Source organism: Calonectris borealis, chromosome 3 (assembly GCF_964195595.1).
Source record: "Calonectris borealis chromosome 3, bCalBor7.hap1.2, whole genome shotgun sequence".
NCBI lineage: Eukaryota > Metazoa > Chordata > Aves > Procellariiformes > Procellariidae > Calonectris > Calonectris borealis.
In genome coordinates, this window is record NC_134314.1 from 101186494 (window position 1) to 101207183 (window position 20690).

The following is a 20690-nucleotide window of genomic DNA, read 5'->3' on the forward strand; positions in this document are numbered from 1 at the left end:
TGTAACGCAACTGATACCTGCCTACTTCGCTAAAAAGAAAAGCTTTCACCCATTTCTTTGGGTTACACACTGTGACAACAACTTGTATTGCCAACATCTGTGATTTACTACTTCCCTCTAAATGTTTTCTGAATGTGTCTGCTTGCAGACGCAGTCTCTCAGATCAGGAGAATAAAAGAGAATCTGGCATCGCCTCATGCCACTCAGCAGTCGCTTCCCTTTCTGTCGAGTGCTAATGACTACCAAAAAGCATAAGGCATCCACACTAAGGGGATCCAGGGACTGGATTCTGCAGGCTACAACGTAAAATACACACAAAAGCAAACAGAGGGCTTTGACTTAAACCCTCCCCAAAAGTCACATCCTTTCCTTTCAGCGATGACCACTGGAAACTTCCATGAAAGTGCGCCATCTCGGCATGGAGGGTCCCTACCCTAGCCTTCAATCATGACAGCTGGTACAGTAAACACAACCTTTTGCTGCTTACACAGGCTAAAGTTGTGGTCAGCACCATGTCAGCCAACTCCTCGCGCTCTAAGGCTAACTGTAAGCACAAATGCTGCTGTGTTCAGCTCTATAACTTGGGCTCCCAAGCGACATCTTTATCCATTTTCTCCTACTATTTTAAAGCAGGATATACTACATACAATACTTATTACTTGGCTTTTAAAAAGAGTATGAAACAAAAGCTCAGCTAAAGCACCATAAATTGTCTTGGAGACTAGAGCAAGAAGATAAGCAATACAGTACTTGATTAGGCATTTTCACTGCTCAAAGGAGAGTTACAAATCTCCTGAATCAAAAGACGTTGAGCTTGAATGTTACAGTTCAGAGGGAAAATTGCTCAAGTCCATTGTAGAAACCTGCAGTTATTTACCAGTAGTCATAAATAATCCATAAATGCTCTACTAGGTCTTTATTTCCTCCTCATCTATCAAATGTGCAAATCATATTTTATGATTTCTTTCTTTTTGTAACAACCTTTAAGAAAGTTTTTGAAGCTTTAAGGCTGCAATCACCCAAAAAGGAACAAAAGGGAACACACACAGGTATTGTTCCAAAGTTCAAATTGGTTTATGTGTGAATCAAAGTCAGCTCTTAGATTACATTGAAAATATATGGGACCTTAAGTAAAATCTTTTTAATAGCACTTGGAGAATGTTTCCCTTGTCTCTACCCATAAAACTTTCCTGTGAGGCAAGCGTGTAGCTATCACCCCTAATTTGTGTCTCCCTGAAGCACTACAAACGTGATGCTGTAATTCAATAACCTAGTGAAAGCAAAGAACGAACTTGGAGTAATTTGGTTCCCATTATTTTACTGTAATCTCTACACTATAAGGCAAGTGTTTAGCCAGTGCTAAGAAGCTTGAGTTTGTAGGTTCAAATTATGTTAATCTGATACTGTCTGTTTGGTGGCAACTGGATCCGGGATAAGCAATTTAATGCGGTCAAAGCGGTGCCTCCAGCAATTCTGAGGATGCATAAAAGCAAGTTTCCATTCTGCCTTTGAACAGTGAGCAACAAATACTGTACTCTAAAGGAGATGGGGAATCCTTCAAGAAACCATAATCACATCAGCTCCACACTGCACAATCTAAAGAGAGAACTATATTGGGGAGGGGAAACAATCAAGAGCATGCAAAGTAAAAATCAAGTAAAACCATGGTGCCAAATCTCCATTTCCACACCTCCTCACCACCCCTTTTCAGTTCCCTCAGGCTGCAGAATAGGATATAGCACTCTTAAATGAACATGCCTGCACCACCACTGGTACTGCAAGCTCTGATACTCCCTGGGAAAACAGAACTCAGATTTTCCCATTAAAAAAGCCCAGGCTCCTATATATTGAGCCAAATGAAACTCTCCGTTAGCAACTGGCATCACAGAACCTACGCAAGACAAGGAAGCCAGATACGGTTCAGCAAAATTTACTGTGAAAAATCTTTAGGAGGGAGGATGTTGTCAAAAGACATGTTTTCAACAAAAATTTTTACTCAGATGTTAAGCGTGGTCAGCAACTAAATCACACTGCTTCCATCCACGTACACATACCTGCACTCACACAGGTCATCTCTTGCTTGGGAGAAAACTATAAATAGAGATGCAAAGCGCAGTATGAAGAACCCTAATCTAACTATAGGCTCTGTAAGGCTGTGTATGCTCTGCCAAAGAAAAGTTCCTGCACAATGCAGAGGCAGATGTTGCAGGCAGCATTTACTTGAAGGGCTCCCTATTTCTGCAGCTATCCAACCCTTTAATGTGTGCAAGGACTTGGCTCAGGAACAGTTCCTTTCAGCTTTCCCTGCTGTTACTCTACTCACTCCAGCACACTTCAGTCCGCTTTTCTGCAGAACTGCTACTGAGCTTCCCTCTTCCCCTCACTCCGGACTTTATCAGTGTTCTCCCACACTGTTACCTAATCTTCTGAACTTCTTTCTCCTATGCAGGGAAATGCTGCGATAAGGAGGTAGATAGTTCCTTCATCTGCTGGTACTCCCAGTTTTACAGTGTCCCTATTCTGATGGCAGTAAGAAAGCACAGACAGGTATACAACAGCTAACAGAATATTTTAAAAGGAAAAAAACATCATTTATAATGTGGCAAGACAAAGGGAAATGCATCAAAAGACCTGCAAGACTTCCTGAAACAGATCTGAGTTACACTACCATATGAAGAGACTAAACCATAATAGGTACATGCTTAGAATGTCAGTGAGACTATAGGATGCTGCAGGAAAGATAATTAGGAGACTGTCAGTTGTAAAGGTACCACAGGGTAATGGTTCCTGCTGCTGGCAGAATACAATCCTCAAAAATAAACGTAGTCAAAACTATGCATTATTTTCAATGCAGGAAACACTGATCTCATGGCATCAATCTATTTTTATTGTTACCTCTGATGTGCTCAATGATTCATGAAACAAGAATATTTTCTATGAGAAAGATTCCTCTAGTAGCCATACTGTTGACATTAGTATTACTAAATTTAAGTATGCCTTTTTTTTTTAAAAAAATCAGTCAAATAAAAACCCCTCAGAGTACAGCCTGCTGACAAATAATCTAGGCAAAGCTGCACCTTCTGCCTGAGTATGGTGATAGTTCAGCCAGCTCCAAATGGCTTTATCCCATGGCAGTACTTGGAAGAAGGGCTTAGAGGTAGTAACTGTGAATGAGATTCTAGGCAGGCATTAGGATCTAGAAAATCCATCCTCACATCCCATCTTCCACAATTTACCAGATTGTGCCTACTGTGGGGAGCAGTGGAGACAAGAGGAGCGATGTGCGGAATGAAACAGCTTATGCTGAGGACCTGACACCCACACCATACACATTTCAGGGGGTGTTACTTCAGACTAGTTAGCCTGGTCCCATTGTTGGAATGCTCGTTAGCCTCAGGTGTGTTCCTTAAGTGCATCTTACAGTCAACCAAGAAGTCCAGCTTCATCCAAAAAGATATCCCATCTGTGAGCTCCAAGCCTGCTTAGTGATACAAACCAAAGAACAGGTGTAACTTGGAGGTTCACTTCAAACGCATATTTCTGATTAAAAGCTTCCCAGTTGAGTACATGTGGAGGAAAGTTCTCTTTTTGCTCCTTATATTTCAGTTTCTCCTCTGTAACATACTGGAGATCTGTTGTTTTCAACCTTTGTGGATCCACAGAACTGCAGACATTTCACTGGAGTTGCAGGTCCAGGCTTTTCTTAGACTACATCGTGGCTGAGTGGCCATGGCGCACTGCGTGGTCCTGGTTTCCTATTCACTCAGTCTAGAGACTCAGTCAAAGACTGCAGTAGTTTCCTTCCCATGGAAAACTGTGTCCAAGAGCAAACTGGGAGATGACTCTTTGGCTCTGCATCCTAGACATATCCTTAGCTAAAACACAACCAAAAGATTTTACAAGACATGTCTAGTGCTCTCACAAGGATGCCTAAATGCAAAGTACTGCTACTTGATGGCACCACCTTAAGAATTATGAGCAAACAGTGATCCTCTGGTGGAAGAATTGCTGTTATTCTTGTTTCTTTGTCCTGAACAGCATGGATTCCATGCACTCTATCAAACAGGACTGCCTCAGCATGTACCTATAGGTCACTTTGCACTATGTTGAGGGTGGAGCTCTAACAGTTTCTGTCTTCCTCAGGAAATTACAACCCAGAAGTTGCCAACTTTTGAAATTTATTACCTATGATAGACATTACGAAAACTCATCATGTGAAATGAGGCTTTCATCTATTCATGTTCCTCATATCCTGAGGCATGAGAGAGAAGTGGTAAAACATGATCACGTGCTATAACATAAATACACTGACAAATTTTTAAACCCAAGCTCATGATTTTTGAACAGCTGGTGTTGGCGATCCTGCATGTTCATTGATTATTGCCTTCTCCAAGGAACTGTTAGAGTAGATACAGGGCAGTGTCACTGTAGGGAAAGGGTAAATTAAGCCCAGACATAGCTGTATAGAATTTTCTGAAATGTGACTGATAATAACTAAAATTAAGTGCAATTGACTAACAAGTGGGCGTTGGACCAAGAAAGCAAAAGACTTAGGTATTCAAGTCAAGCCACCTGGCATAAATTGCCCCGTGCATTTCCAAGACAATTGTATTTTAGTTGTTAATACTGAAAAAGAGGGCATGGGATCTTTCCTCAGCCTGTCACAATATCCTACTATCTATCTGCTTCATACTATACAAATGTACAGACCATTTCCGCTAACACATGTGCAGAGGAGTTTTTTTTTGTCTGTACATCTTGCCTTATTCAGAGAAGTTTGTTACAATACTGCACTAAGGATGTGGTTGTCTCTGGACTCCAGTCTGTGGATTTGCATATGAAAACGCTGACAAGAAGAAATTAAATATAAGGACAATGCATCACCCTCCCAGTATTTACAGCATATCTGAGAAAAATAAACTTCTGCTGTGGACTGTTGACTGTTTGAGAGAGAAACACTTATAGCCTAGGGAGGGAGAAGGAAGAGGTGAAGGAAGACTTTGGCAGCAGTGTGAAAACCGAAAACCTTGCAGGTACATTTTACCTCTCAATGTCCAGAGATATTGCTTACTTTATTTGGGAACCTATTTCACTACCTGTATAATGTTTAAAGGAAAAGTTCAGGAAGAATAAGGTACTGCCATTGTGAGATTTCCCTGCTGGTTGTAAAGGAAAAAATATGTCACAGCAGAAAACACGCAGACAGAAACTTCGCGCTATGGTTGTCCCTATCAAAGTCAACAGCAAGAAAGCATTTTGAAATGCTTTCCAGTACAGCATTTCAAAAGTGGGAGTGTTATAAGCCATAGAGATAGGGCCTGGGGATTTCAAGATTACCTTCTCAAAAGTAGAATAAATAGGGCTTTTAAGTAATTATTATTTTACTGACAGCCAACACTGATGTCTCAATCAGATGAAAAATTTACCTTCGCTTCTGCAATTCTGAAAATAAAGGGGGAAAAAAGCAAAGACAACAAAGCTGAAAAGTTCTGAAAGCAATATTTACTGTAGGCTCCTATAATGCTTTTCACATCTGCAGATTGGAGGACAAAGGAATACTTCATTTCTAACCTGGAATAAACCATTGCTTTCACAATTTCCATTCTGCTTTTATACAGGTAACACATAACTGCAGAGAAATGGTCTATAAAAAGCATAACTTATTGCCTCAGAAGTATTATTCAATCATTAGGCTTTACAATAATTATATCATCAAGTTTTCAATTCCTTAATTTACTTTCTCAGACAAGTTCTGCCTGAGAACCTGGAAAGAATACTATACATGTGTAACAAGAGGTAGATACCCCCAAATAAAATTCAACACCTTTAAAAAGATTCCTGATCCCCATCATACTACAGTCAACACAATGCCCTTATTGCCAAAATTGCTATTGCTGTTAAGTAACTATTGCTATCAAGTATTTCAGATGTAGAAGCCTTATGTCAAGACAAAGTGCCTATGAAACAGAAGTGAAATATGGAATTATTTCTAAATTCATAGAGAAGATATAAATGGTTGCCTCTTTAATCCCATCTCCCTCAGAAAAAAAGCAAAGATTTTGTTATGAGAAAGATACATGGTAAAAACTTCGGCTAAATTTATATTAATATTGTAACTGTATGAACAGTTTTAAAACTAAAAACTATTTTTATTAATTTTCAGTATTGTTAAGTCTATCAAAGAGAAATCTCCTACTTGACAATAGTAGTCTATTTCCAAGAGTCATCTGTGCTGTATTCAGTACATATGGACAATAAAGCACCAATAAATTCAAGTACAGGTTTTAGAAGTAACTACTGCCTTATTCTGTGCATAGACTTGATTTATTTCTTTCAGTTGATAACACAATTCAAATGGAACATGTTTACAATATCACAGTCTCTTGCATTAATAGAGTTTATGCTTGGTGATCATCTTCTAGTCTGGGGGTTTGTATATATTATGCATACACACACACACACACACAAAGCAAAGATCAAGCAAACCCAACCTAGTACTCTTAAAAATGAATACTGCATAAACAAAACATAAGCGCACACGGCAATTTCATGTTCTAAATCCACCCACACAGTTGTTCTCAGCAATTCAAGAACAGAGCTTCATGGGGAGATTCACAGAGTTTGAGTTACAGACATCTGTGCTGAAATAATGATCAGCATATGAAGGTTTTGTTCATTAAGCAACAGAATAAGATCTTGTTTTTTAGTTTATTTTATCCTCAAAAAGAAAATAAATACACAAAAATCACAACAACAAAAAAGCAGAATAAGCTCAAGGTATTCTGCTGCTTTCATTCACCCCCAGAAATCTACTCATCCTGAAGTATAATCTTAGTGCTCTTCCAGGAACGAGCAGTGATAAACAAACTTGCATGTATGAAATCAGTTACCTTAAAAATCTGGAAAAAATTAAATAGATTAAAAAAAAAGAATGGAAATAGAAAAAAAATGAAAATAGATGTCCTGCAGTGTAGCCTGTAGGATAGTATTGTCTTTAGCTGCTGCCAATACCACACTGCAGATGAAGGTATAAAATCCCCAACAGACCAGATATAGAACTGCCAGTCCCCATGAATTACTCGTCTCAGTGTCTAAAAGTCAGAGCTCAGCTTAAAGTCCAATGCAGGAAGTCTTTTCCTTCTGGGACACTTTGTTTACATTAACTGTACATAGTTTTATGGTCCACAAAGATGCGCAGCCTTTCTTCGAACCCTGCTAGGGTGAATGGCCTCATTTTGCCCCAGTTACTTCCTATGGCAGTAAGTTTTAAAGTCTAATTATCCATTGTGTCAGAAAGTCTGACAAGCAAAGCAGTCTTGGCAAAAGTCTAGAGACTAAAGCAAAAGATGGATCAAAAGCCTAAGGCAAAAACAAGTTTCTTCCTTTAAAGGAAAGACTTTTTGCCATTCTCATTTTACTTTCCTTTTCATGGAATGTCCCCATGCTCCTGTGTTACAAGAACAACAGCAGAAGCTTCATTTGTAACTGTAATTTTATTCATGTCATCCTCCCATGCATATCTCTTGCAAGGTAAACAATTCCCCATCTTCAATTTTGTGAGCTAAAACAAGAGAGAGGCAGCACCTAGGTTTTGTTTCAACAGCTTGCAGCAGCAAAGTTTCACAGCTTACTTTTAAGCATCATGACTTAAATTGATTAACTGAAAAAGGGGACAAATTTGTACAACCTCCTTGGCGCTCCAGGGCACGAACCTTTCCTTTCTGCGGCTTTCAGTCAATATTGAATGACTTTTCAAGAACTTGATTCAAGAGCATCAATGGAGCAAGAAGTAGTTATACAATGGTGTTATCTCCATGCATGACCTGCCACAAAACCTGTGCTCCTCTGGGATTATAGCATGTATTAATATTGGGAAAAAAGGTAGAAAAGCAAGATATTAAACAACCTTAGTAAGTGAGCTTGCCAGGCACACCTATTTCTTCTGGCAAATTCTGAAATAGCTGGACAGGAGGAGCTATAGTGCATCTGCAGACAGATATGCCCAGGGAAGCTTCCAGAGTAGTTATAATACAAGCCAGATCCCATGGATTTCAATAGGTCAGGACTGTCACCACACGAACCTAGCCATGATTCACAGCATTCCACTAAAAGAGTATGTATACCCCATCCTCAGGGTCTTCTGCTCCATTACAGGCAGATTTGTAATCAAACATAACTTCTATTTTAGTTTTCTCAGAAATAAGTACAATCCTGATCAGCAAATTCTTTTCTACCGTAAATTATGCAGCACATGTTCCAGTTCATTAATGCTGCCTAGTCTTGAAAGCTACAGGGATTTCACAATTCTTCCTGTAACATTTACAAAATATTTCCATAAATTTCGTACTTACAGAGCAAATAACATATCCTCTCCAGTTAATGTTCCAAACACAGAGTCAGAACACCAACTCAGGGTACCACGTATGGACCATCCAGCTGGTTCTCTCAATGAGAGGACAGCAGAGACAGAGTTTGCGGAATTGAAGTCTCACCAAGAAGAAAACCTGCCTCCAGGGCAACAGGCACAGATAAGAACGGATGCAGCAAGGATCTATGCTTCTGGTTCATAGACCTGCTCTCACAAGTAAATGGAGGCACAGGGCTCACAGGGGCTTTCCTCGTTACTGAGCAGTGGTTATGCTGTATAGGACATGTCTGTTCAGAAGGGGATAAATCCAAGAAGACTCAAGGCTCCATTTTGCTGCCACCAACTCAAATTCTAAAAACTAAGTAGAAAGCATTACACGGTAAAGAAATCGTATCATACATTATTTTTATATGCATATTTCACTCTCTAAAACATCTCCCATGAATAGATCTTCCCCCAGTTTATAAGCAAAGTATATTTTAATAGTTTTCACTCAGTGCATGACCACAGATATTTTTATAGCAAGCCTATCTGCAAAACTGTATGTAGGACTCCTAACAGGCAATACTCTAACTAGTGCGGGTCACTAATGATTAAACATTACCAACAAATGATCCTTTTTAAATAAGGCCTCAGTATGTTTAATCTTAACCAGCAGTAGGCAATTCACAGGGTGAATTCAAATTATGAATTTGCCCTATCAGACTCTGGTGATAGCAGGATACTCTGGATTACCAATGGGAATACCTCAGTTGGCAACCGCCTGTGATCCAAGGCATGCACAGAAGCCAAATGACCACTCAACGCCCGCAGGCCATCGAGCTGTAGGCATGGCAAAACCCGACCACGTTGTACCTTCCGCCTCAGGGCTGCAGAAGACCCCGAAGCCTGCGTGACTACCTCAGTGGCGGCAAGACGGCGGCCTGAGGGAGGGCGGGAGCCGCCGGCCCTCAGGAGAGGAAGCCCGGGCTGGGCCACCGTGAGGGGACCACCATGCATCAGGAGCCCTGTTCTACGCCTGCGTGTCCTCCTCCCGAGCCGCCCCCGCGGCACCCCGTGCCCACAACACCGGCCACGACACCCGGCGAAGGGCAGGCGCCCTCCCCCTCCCCGCCCGCTGCCCCTGCTCCTCCCCTCCCAGCCCGACCTCTCGGTAGGGGCGGGGCCTCGCCTCCCGCTTGAGCTGATTGGCTGACGGCAGCCACGCCCCTTCACGCCACCTGCCGCGAGCCTGCATTCCGCTACCGGTGCCCTTCGGCGGGGGGTGGTGCGCACGCGCACTACAAATCGGCCTATTAGGGGCCCGGCCCGCTGCCTGACTGAAAATTGCTGCCAGCCTCACTTTGAGAGCGGTAGGCATTCAAGGCACAGAGGCGCTCCCACTGCGTTAGTAACGACTCGTGTGTTTCGCCAAATTTCTTTTACCCCGCTCCTTTGGCGGCTTTCCGTTCTCACCCCTCGCAGGCGTTCGTCGCGGGGGTCCGCGAGCCGGCGGGCCCTTGCACGTTAAGGCATCGCGAAAAGGCGGCTGGGGTCCTTCCGCGTGAGGCGTCGCAGCCGGTGGGCCGTTGGGAGCGCGCGTGCCGGTGGCCCCCACCATGTATTACAAGTTCAACGGCTTCACGCAGAGGCTGGTCGGGGCGGCGGCGTCCGCCGCCTACAACCCCCAGGTAACGGGGCTGCCGCCGTTCTCGCCCTGGGCGCCCTCGCGGCGGTGACCTTCGCCGTCCTCTTCCTTGTGCGGCGCCACTCGCTCCCCAGAGCCGCTGGAGGAGCCGGGCCCGCCGCCCCCACCGGGGCGAGCGGCTCTGGCCGCCGGGGGAGCCCCGGCCGGTGGAAGCGGCAGGGCTCGGGCCGCGGTGGCGGAGGAGGGGAGTTGCCGGGTGAGTGCCTGCTCCCGGGCAGAGAGCGCTTGGCTGCTGCTCCGGTGATTGCCTCGCCTGCCGGCCCAGGCCTCCCCGGCAGGGGCTTCGGGACCTGGTGGCGTTTATTTGGGTGGGGAGGGATCTCCCGCGCGCGTCCGCGGTGCAGCTGGCGAACCTGGCCCGTCGTGTGACCTTGGGCAAGGCGGCACGCCTGGTTCTGCCGAGCCCCTCTTGGTTCAGTTTTGGGATGTATTGGGTGTTATAGCAAGAAATTAACACGCTTTCATCATGTAGGACTGCCCCCGAGCTAGAACGGTGGCTGGTGGTGTTTTAAAATCGTAGCTGGCAAATACAAACAGCAGTGCTGCTAGTCCCCCTCTTGTCTACGCATGCAGGAGAACTAATTACTAAAAGCATTAAAACCTTTGTTAGGGAGGACACACATCTACAGAAGTCTGTTTAAAGCAAATTGAAAAACAGCCTTTCCTCTGTGTGATGCTGACATATTTACTGACTGTACACAGGTTAAAGGTTGCATTAAATAGGTTTATACTTTCTATACTTTACAGTTAAAGTACTTGGTTAATTCTGCAGGAGTGGAGGGGGGCTGAGAGAGGGGAGAATGGATCCTGATTACATCAGCCATTTCAAGACATTAATGAATGTCTTGAAAGAAATCATAGAACTTGTTTGCTTTTATGTACATCAATATAGAATCCTAAGTAGTAGTAGGAAGATTTGTAATGTGATTTTTGTCACGGGACAAATGCAGCATGGTTGCTATACCGTGTTCAAGTTTCTGAGTAAACTTTGAAAAACTTAAGTTCTTACAGTTTAGTAATAAAAAAACCAACCTGGAGGTTAAGGATTGGAAGAATTTTTTTTTTTTTTAAAAAAGTCAACCTTCCACAGAACTGCCTCCAGAGAGCAAACATATCTGATGTGACTTGAGGTTTTTAAGGAAAAAAAAAAAAAGTAGATACATATGTACACACAGAAGTGAAATCAAAGTTATGGTTTGTCTTTTTCCTGATAAACTCATTACTAAAAGACATTGTATTCTTATAGACTAATGTGTATTGTTGTGATACACAAATAAGTCTTTCTATTTCATTCTTTCTTTGCCTAATTCTGTTAGCAACCTACTTTACAGTTCTGCTTTCCTGGATATCCTTGACTATGCAAGTTGTACTTGGAAAATCCAGTCATCTTCTGCAAGCAAGATTATTGTATTGAGTTTCTGTAAAATCTCAAATTGTTTCAACGGGCCCAGACCAACCAAGCTTTTAATTTTGAATTTTTTTGAAGTTAAGATGTTATAGTTTAGATGGATATATGATTAGAAAGATTAAAAGAACTGGATGATCAGGCTTAGCATAGTGCTTAGTGGGTCATACTCTGCTGGGATGCTCGTAACTAGTGGAATACTGGAGGTTACTGCAGGACTTTATCAATTACCTGGAGCAGGCAATAGAGTGCACTCTTGTAAAGTTTACAGAAGACATCAAGGCAGTGGTTCCAAAAATGTTTGAAGCAGAGATGCCATTCAGAGGGACCTGTCTAGAGCGGAGGAATAAGCTGACAGGAACACTATGAATTTCCATAAGGAAAAAAGGCAAGGTTGTGCATGTGGGAAGAAGAGCCTCTGGCAGGGATACAAGCTGGGAACTGACTGGCTGGTGGGAGCAGCTCTGTGGTAGAGACCCCAGAGGTACTGGCAGACAGCAAGCTGGGCGTGAGCCAGAAGCATGTCCTACCCGTAAAGGAGGCCAACAGCATCCTGGGCTGTATTACCATGTGCATAGCCAGTAGATTAAGGAAAGTGATGATCTCCCGCTACTCAGCACTCATTGGATCACGTCTGGATACTGCATCCAGTGGTGGGCCCCCCAGTATGGGAATGTTCTTGATCAACTGGAGCAAGTTCAGCAGAAGTCACCAAGATGGTCAGGGGGGCTGGAGCACTTTCCCTGTGAGGAGAGGATGAGGAAATGGGGCTTGTTCTACCTGGGGAAGAGAAGATGTAGAGGGAAGGGAGACAGATGCAGACCAAAGACCAGCCAGCCAGCACCTGCAGGGAGGTTATCAAGACAATGGAGCCAGGCTCTGCACATGGTGCATGGTGGGAAGGCAAAAGGCAACAGGCACAAGCTGCAACAAGAGAGGTTCAAACTGGATATAAGGAAAGACATTTTCATGGTGAGAACAGTCAGGCAGTGGAGTGGGTGCCCAGGGAGGTTGTGCAGTCTCCATCCTTGGAGGCTTTCAAGGCCAGACCAGACAAAACCCACAGCAACTTGTTCTCACCTCAGTTTGGACTAAAAAGCACTAGAGGGCCCTTCCATCCTGAATTACCCTATGATCTTAAGTAAACATTGAGGTACCAGTGACTTTCTGATATGGCAATTTCTGTCCCAAGAAGATTTTTATCCTCCTCTTTCCCCATCACTCTCTGGAAGGCTTCCTGGGTAGCTATCAGGGGGTGGGGGTGCAGGGCACAGGGAAGACAGTGAAATAAATAATTTTTTCTAGTCTAAAAGTATGTCTGTTCATTAAGAGTATGTCCAACAGGCACCTGTGCTAGAAAACACTCTTGCAACTATTGCAGTGTTTGGGGCACTTCTTACCTCTTCTGCACAAAGTTATATTCAAAGAATAAACATTAATTGACACTTCATTTTTGTAGAGGAAAGCAAAGGCTAGGGTTACCATTGTTGGGGCAGAGGGAAGGGCTTCAAGCCCAAGCAGTAAAGTACTTTCTGGAAGGGTATAGCTCAGAACACTATGTATTAATCTCTAGGTCATTGTGACTAATTTTCTACAAATAATGCATCCTTTTTTGGATCCTAAGAGAAAGGCCCCAATGCAGAAATACAGAAAGCTCTGACAACCACCTGGAGTAAAGTTGTCCTAAAGACAACACTCTTGACTTCTGGAGCCCAGGTTGTGGAGTATTGCTTACCTTTCTGTTCAGCAGGCTCCATTACATTATAACAATCATCCCATTTTAAGTACATCTTTATTTTTTAGGGATTAAAGAGGCAGAAGCAAGATAAGAAGGGAATACAGAATTCTCTATTATCCCACATTCTGTTCTGTTAATGAATATTAGGTGTGTTCTGTTAATGAATATTAGGTATGTACGAATATCATTGCACTAGATACATAAAGACGTGATAAATTCTGAATTCTTGATATCTTCTAGATTAAAATGCTGTAGTGTCATATATCAAAATTGGTTCGTAAAGGGTCTATGCAAAACTAACTTCACATATAGGTATCATTGCAGGTAGAAGAAAAAAAAAGTCTAGATAGATCTCACTTCTGTGCTCTGCAAGGAAAGAGAATGTCCAAGGAACAGAAATACTTCTCTTCTAGAACATTGTAGTGATTTCTTTTTAGGTCATCATCGGGCATTGTATTTCATTTCAGTGTCATCACTGAAATGTTAAAATCTGATTTTTGAGAGAATGTAGTTGAGAAGATGAGATTGTATCCAAGCAGGAGCATTTCACATAAGTCTTACGAATATTGTCTTGCTTTATAAATGTGGGGTTTTCTTCATATTGATGAAATATCTGGCTCACCATTCACGCTGCTTAGTGCTCAACTGTGGCATGTAAATGTGCTATGCAATAGAACAGCTACGTTTTAAAAAGCTACCTTCGATCCCTTTTTACGATGTTACTAGGTCAGCTTTTTGATAGAATTTTTTTTTTTTTTTAGTTTGCCTCTACTCCCAGGTGACACGTTCAGACACATCAGTGATAAAATTGTTTGCAACAAGTAGAGATTCAAATATGAAAGGAATGACGTGAATAAGTAGATGTTAAGTCCAAAACGAAGTATTTTTTTTCCTATTGATTTCATTGCTGTATTTAATAAAACCATAGCTCAGCATGTTAAATGGTTTGCTTTTTATGCTTCTATTTATCTTGATGTTTCTGGAAAAATGAAGACATCCTGCGATTCAAATTCTGCTTGGTCAAATATGCAGTGTAATAATTCACTCTATTCTGTACTGTTAGGTTCTAATGCTTCCCGGTGGAGTATTGTTCTAGATGCAGGTTTAAGCTTATTGTGAGCTTGCAAAATATCGGTCAAAATGCATTTCAGAAGTTCTTTTGCTGACAGTAACATAACTAACAGATTATACTAACAAAAAAAAAAATCTTAGTTTGAAATCTGTATTGTTCTTCCCATCTCAGTCTTAGCATTCTTCGAAGACTTAATTTTGCATTTAACAAAGTTATGTAAAGTAGCATGAACAATTTAGCCTGTTTGAATAAATGGGAACTTTCTCAGCTAGTGCAGGTGAGGAATCAAATAGGTTAAAAACTACTATTCATATTTAGGATAATGACTGCCATAACCATTACAAGTACAATAAAAACTATTAATTCAAAGAATTGTCTTATGTTTAAAGTACAAATAGTGGGACCAGTTTCAAATGCCATCAGGTGAAGACAACTATATGAACTTTTCCCTAGTTCTTCAAGGCTGACCGTGATCCTAGTAGAAATTTGGTCATACTACCATATCTTCACTTGATACAACTTATTTTTCTTGTAGCTATTTAAACCCGCCCCAAACCACAGATCTTTTGATTTCAGCTGTTATGAATTGCTTGGAGTTCGTTGAGAAATGATAATGGTTCACCTTTTATGCTGTAGATGGTACTTAAAATGTACACAAAATCACTTTTACTTAAGTGTGTCATCCCAATACAAACAAAGCCTCAAGTGATCCTACCTAAAAGCATCCCTGTGTTAGTGGTAACAAATATATTTAACCTCATACAGTGAGGTATATTCTACTGTGAAGGACGAGTTATTTAGGTTAGAAGTGTCTAGGTTCAGCAAGTTCATAAAAGTTACTTCAATGCATGTTCTAAATAATAATTCTCAGCTTAACTTTCTTTCCTGTTTCCCCTTTTCATTTTAGTCCTTACCTCAGTTTTCTCTACTTTCTCACGCTCTGATCTGTTTGAGCAATTCCCCTAACATTTAAAAACTTAAGTGTGGTGCTGTCTCCATTAAATTGTTCTCCAAATCCTTAACTGCTTTGTGCTGTCAGGAAAATGTAAATCTAGCTTGGGAATTCATGCTATCAAGGCATAAAATGTTTTACCTTTGAGCATGTTGGCCAACCAACAGATAGATTGGGTCCTAAGACCTTCAGACCTCTGACAGGAAAACAAACGCACTTTACAGAGGGGTAGGCAGAGAATTTTGTTTGTTGTTTTGGATTAGCTACGTGTCCTGACCTTTCATTGAGGACTTCAGCATTTGACAAAGTCATTGCTGTAGCATGCTGATGAAATCAGCTGATATTGACTCTTCTGCACGAGTACATCTGCTGTACTTTGTCCAAGAATTGGAACAAATTCCTGTTAATGTGATTAGAAATAGAAAATTAACACCTTAATATCAGAAGAGGAATTATCAATGTGGAACATTTTCTTATGAAGCATGGATCAAATGTGTAGACACATTAATTCCTCAGTACTATCTTGAGTGTAGGGAGACACTGATGTTATTAAATAAATCTGCAATTTTAGTCATGTTAAATACAATTAGGGGTCATTTAAGGTGTCTTAATGACTTGCTTAAAAAGTGATCTGTACTGAAATTCTTACGTGTAATACTGAGGATTTCTCTTCAGCCACGCTAAGCTTAGCAAGCAGCTGGGTGTGAGATAAAACGCTTGTCTGTGTTTATTGAGAGAAAGTGACAAGTACCCAGTTAGAACAGCCACGCGGTTACACTAATTCAGCGGAGCTTGGTTGGAGCTGACCACAAGATTCACAATTCATGGATGGAATTCAAGTGGAGTTTTATGTTGGGGTGAGGGACCCTGATTAATGCAGTGTCTGTGTTAGGCAAACTGAACTGTCTGTCTTCTGCAGCATGTGTTTTGTTGTACTCTTTCCTGAAGCCAATGAACCATATCAATGATTTTTATTTAAATTGCTATGTAATGTTCTTAACTGGCGCCTTGCTGCTTTGGAAGTCATTTACGACAGTACGCTGATGATTGTATGAGTTTTCTGAAATAGTTTCATTTGATTTCATGATGAACAGTTAGTCACTTGAGTCAGGTTTGAATCTCCTGTTGCTCCAACGGAAGGGGATCTTACAACTATCTGAACAGGAATGTATTTCTGAAGCCTGAAAAAGTATGCGATAACTCACAGTTGTTAACATGACTGATTTCACTATTCTAATAGTAATCCGTAGAGTGTGTCTTGCATCCAGGTGGTATCCTGCAGAGGCAGGAGTTTTAGCGCTAATAACAAATGGTAGGGCTTGCTAATCACATTTTTAAGCCCCCTATCTGAGTTTAGGAATGATGAAAAAAGTATCTTTATCATGGAACTGTTCGAAGTAGTTCGCAGCTTACTCCAATTCTCAGTATTTACAGTTTTTATACACTACAGATAGCTCATGAAATAAAGTAGACATGATCACAACAAGCAGGAATTGCAGTGATCTACTAACTGTTGAAGTGATCTCAAAGCCTGCTCCTGAAAAAGTTGGGCCCTCAGGAAGGCAAAAGTGAGATTCAGAATTGGAAACTTAAAGGAGGATGAAAGACGCACATTGCTGCGATACTAACAATCAAGAAGGCAAGAAAAGTTTTGGAAAAAAAAGTCACCTGCCCATTTGGTATACACATCTGTTCTATAGTCCCTTCTGTCAAATCACCAACCTTTTAAAGACAAATCTAGTAAAGTACTGAAAGTTCTTATAGACAAAAATACTGGTCCATAATTGCTTTCTTCAAGTATTTTGACATAGCTGGTACTTAGCCTTGAATATACAGCCAGTAACTTCCCCTGGCTAATAATAGTTTCCTAGATGCTTCCTTCTTACTGGTGTGACCAGAACTGCTTATCTTAAATAATTCAGTACTTGCCTTCTGCGCAATCCTATTCAGTAGGAAGGCACTAGTTACTGAATGTGTCAGAGAATCCAGTTTTGGCTGCTGTCTTTCAAAACATAACCAAGATGATCACAAAGAGATTCTAATATTCGTTCAGGCACTAGCAAAGTGGGAAGCTGGACCCATGTCTTCAGGATGGAGCCCTGATGACCATTCCATAGGCTATTTTGGGATGTTGAGAAACACGGTCTTTCTGTTGAAGATGCCTGTTGTGGCAGAGAATTTATGTATGGAGGAAACATGTCTGGTCTATGGCAGGCATAAGAGAAAAAGACTGCCAGTCTGCTTCCAGCTCCAAATACTGTTCAGGTAGTTCTCTTAAGTACACAATGCGTCAACTAGTCCTTTGAAAGAAACTAGAATTTCAGTGCAGCCGTAGCTTGACCCATGGAGAGCAATTGCTGCTTCTTTATAATGAAAACCTGTTGTATTAACCTACTTGTACAATGCTTTTAATTTTTGTGGCAAGTTAGGAAAAAAAAAAAATAATTACAGCTGTTTCAGGAGCCATAATGTAAAACATCACTGCCATGTGTCCAGGCATAACTGTTAAATCTAACTATAATAATAAAGGCAAGGAGGCCACCTCATGATGGCTGTGACTTTGTGCACTTAATCTTATCCATAGAACTGGATTATGTAGTTTTTAATTATGGCAAATACAGAGTACAACCTTCTGAACTAAAAGGAAATTAAGTTATGCTACTCATGGGGAGTACACTGAGGTGTGGAAAGTTGCAGCAGCATGTGAATTATTAGGTGTAGTTACATCTGCATAAAGTGTCCACCATGTCAGGGCTTCTGGAGTGTCCTTGAGCACCAGTTACTACTTTTGTATGAAACAAGTGTCCTAATCCTTTTTTTTTCTTTTTCCTCCTCAAACTATACATCCAAATTATTTAAGGCCCACTTATTTATTGCTCGTGCTCAGGAGGAAGAGTTCATTGAAGTCTCCTCACTCTGTTTGACCCAAGCATCAGGGATTCCCTGCTTCTAATCCTACTACTTGCATAGAGCCCTAGATAGTCTGACTATGTGCAAAAAACAAGCAGCAGTTTGGACCAAGTACCAGCACAGAAAAACTTACGATAGCTATAAATTTATGTCATGAAGAAATCAGAAAGGAGGCCTCTGTTCTCCTTGGTAAGCCCTAACCCAAAATTGTAGCTGAGAAATGAGTGGGCAAACAATGTGTAGCTCATTGTCACAGGTCTTCATACCAGATAAATATTCTTTGTAATGTATCCTTGTAATGACTGGCGGTGTGCCTGCCTAACGTGACAATTGGTACATTTGCAAGTGTTATATACCTTGATATTTTAATCTTTATTTATGCAGGGACTCAAACCAATAGTTTCCACTGAATCCCCAGCTCTGATTTTTGGGACAACAACTAAACTTGCTTCAGATTTACCAGCAACTGATTCTTTCTTGGGTAAAAACAAGGTGCCAGACCTACAGAAACTTTTTCAGGTAACGACAACTTTGAGAGTAACTTAAAGAAAACTGGAGAGTGGGACATATTTTTCCTTATTCTAATGTGGCTAACTACTTCTGTCATTCTACAATACCAAATTTTGTAAAGTCTAGTTAAGAAAGTGTCAAATACAGTATAACCTGTATACTTGTACTATACTACAAAGTATATATGCCTTGTATAGGAGATAAATACAGAAAATGGAAAGTCTAGTAACATTGTCTTTTCGCTGGCTTCAGAAAGTGCTTAATGTATTATTTGGCTATTGGAAACACTTTCTGTCTGGGAATCCAAGTGTATGCCTTAAAGCAGATCTGGAGGAGCAAAGCAGATCATTACTGTTTTGTGTATAATAATTTGAATATTACTGAAGCTGTTTATAATGCAATATAAGAAGAGCACAGTAAAGTTTTCAGAGCCAGTTTGTTAGCTATGCAATTTCTAAGTGTACTAGGGCTTTTCATAAAACAAATCAGTTAAGCATTTTTTTAAAAACATCAAGAATGTGCTTTATGTAATATTCCCTTTTCTCTCTTACATGCCACTTGCATTTGGAATGTGTCAGTATGACTTGGTGAATAATTTTTTATACATATCTTTTCACGTTCTTTTGTTAGTGACACTTTTCCCATCCAGGTCCTCTTTAGAAATATTTCAAAATATATTCTTTCCGCCTGCACATAACAGCTTTGGCTAATAAAATTAACTTGCCTTTGCATTTGTCTTGCTAAGTGAAAAGCACTTGATAATACACTTGATTGTAGATAGCCTATTTGTCAGGAGGTTTCCCTCTCACAATTTACCTGAAGTAGCTTGTTCCGTATGGCCTTGGTATGGGTGTTCATATTTTTTTTTTTTCTTTTTAAACTCTTCCCACAGAAAGCAGATGGACTGCCGGTACACCTGAAACGAGGAGTTCCAGATAAGCTGCTTTATCGGACCACTATGGCTCTAACAATAGGCGGGACTATCTACTGTCTAGTAGCACTGTACATGGCCTCACAACCAAGAAACCAAAAGTAAATGAACCACAACTCATGGGACTCGTGACACTTCTCTGAAGGACCTCCTGCATCTATCTTTGCACTTGCTTTAATTCTGTGATCATACAGGGTTCATTATTCAGATCAAATTTCTTGGAGAAAATGTTTTTAAATTGGTTGCCTTATATGTTCTAGAAATCAATATAAACAGACTTAAAGACATCATTTTAACATATGGTTGTAGCTTTGCATTTGTTGTCTTACAAGAGCTTATGAACAGTTGGAGAAAGTTAAGCTTTTCCTTCCTTCCCTCCCCTAACTTAAGCAATCTTAGAGATAGGACAGGGCAAATACTTTGTGGGCTATGCTCCACATTCCTTAGTGAGAGGATGCTGCTGGTTTCCAAAACAGTAAAAGCAAATCATTTAATTATTATAACAACATACTGGGAACCTCTTTCTGTCATACACAGCTCATTTTGCATAAGCAGGTAGAAGTGAAACCTTTTCCAAATGCTGGTATATTATTAAATATTTGTACCTCTGGTGGTAGGACGAGGGGCTTATCTCCTTGGAGCATTTAAAGTGGATATTTATTCCGTAATGTTAGCATCACTGTATGCAGCAGAGTGCACCAGTATTGTAGCGTCAGTTATACCAGTTTTTGGACTTTCATTTGTCAAACTATCTTATCGTGCAATAAAGATAACTACATGAATAATAAAACAGACAAGTCTGAAAGTTTCAGACCACTTCAGTGGCCGGGTAGTGAAATAAACACATTGGTACACTTTTGTTTAAGTTCAACTTGTAGATCTCAAACCAGACAATTAATTCAGCTACCTTACTGTAATCTTTTTGAGACTGTAATCCTCTTAAAACCCTCCCTCGGAACTCATTGGGTGTTTAACTATAATTTTTGGTGGAACAGGTCACTGTCATAGCTCAGCTGTGTATTATTTTCAGTGCACGCACGTGTCTTTTTATGTACACAGATACACACACATTTCCTTTGCTGCGTGGGTGGAAGAGAGAGAAGCCAATAAAACCTTT

The 20690-nt window shown here is 40.9% G+C and overlaps 1 protein-coding gene across 2 annotated transcripts; it reads left to right on the plus strand.

Moving 5' to 3' along the window:
* The first annotated feature begins 9652 nt into the window (after window positions 1–9652).
* On the plus strand, window positions 9653–19869 carry COX7A2L (cytochrome c oxidase subunit 7A2 like). 2 transcript variants are annotated; one of them, XM_075146940.1, is made up of 3 exons: window positions 9653–10038; window positions 18517–18651; window positions 19535–19869. In XM_075146940.1, the coding sequence occupies exons 1-3, from the start codon at window positions 9967–9969 to the stop codon at window positions 19676–19678; spliced, it is 351 nt and encodes a 116-aa protein (XP_075003041.1). In that variant the 5' UTR covers window positions 9653–9966; the 3' UTR covers window positions 19679–19869. The 2 variants fall into 2 exon arrangements, with proteins under 2 accessions (XP_075003041.1, XP_075003042.1); XM_075146941.1 differs by lacking the exon at window positions 18517–18651 and having other exon boundaries at window positions 9654–10038.
* The last annotated feature ends 821 nt before the right edge of the window (window positions 19870–20690 follow it).

Coding starts and splice junctions, on each gene's coding strand:
- COX7A2L (XM_075146940.1), top strand. CDS start 9,967: ATGTATTACAAGTTCAACGGCTTCACGCAGAGGCTGGTCGGGGCGGCG. Junction 10,039..18,516: donor CCGCCGCCTACAACCCCCAG/GTAACGGGGCTG, acceptor TTATTTATGCAG/GGACTCAAACCAATAGTTTC. Junction 18,652..19,534: donor ACCTACAGAAACTTTTTCAG/GTAACGACAACT, acceptor CTCTTCCCACAG/AAAGCAGATGGACTGCCGGT.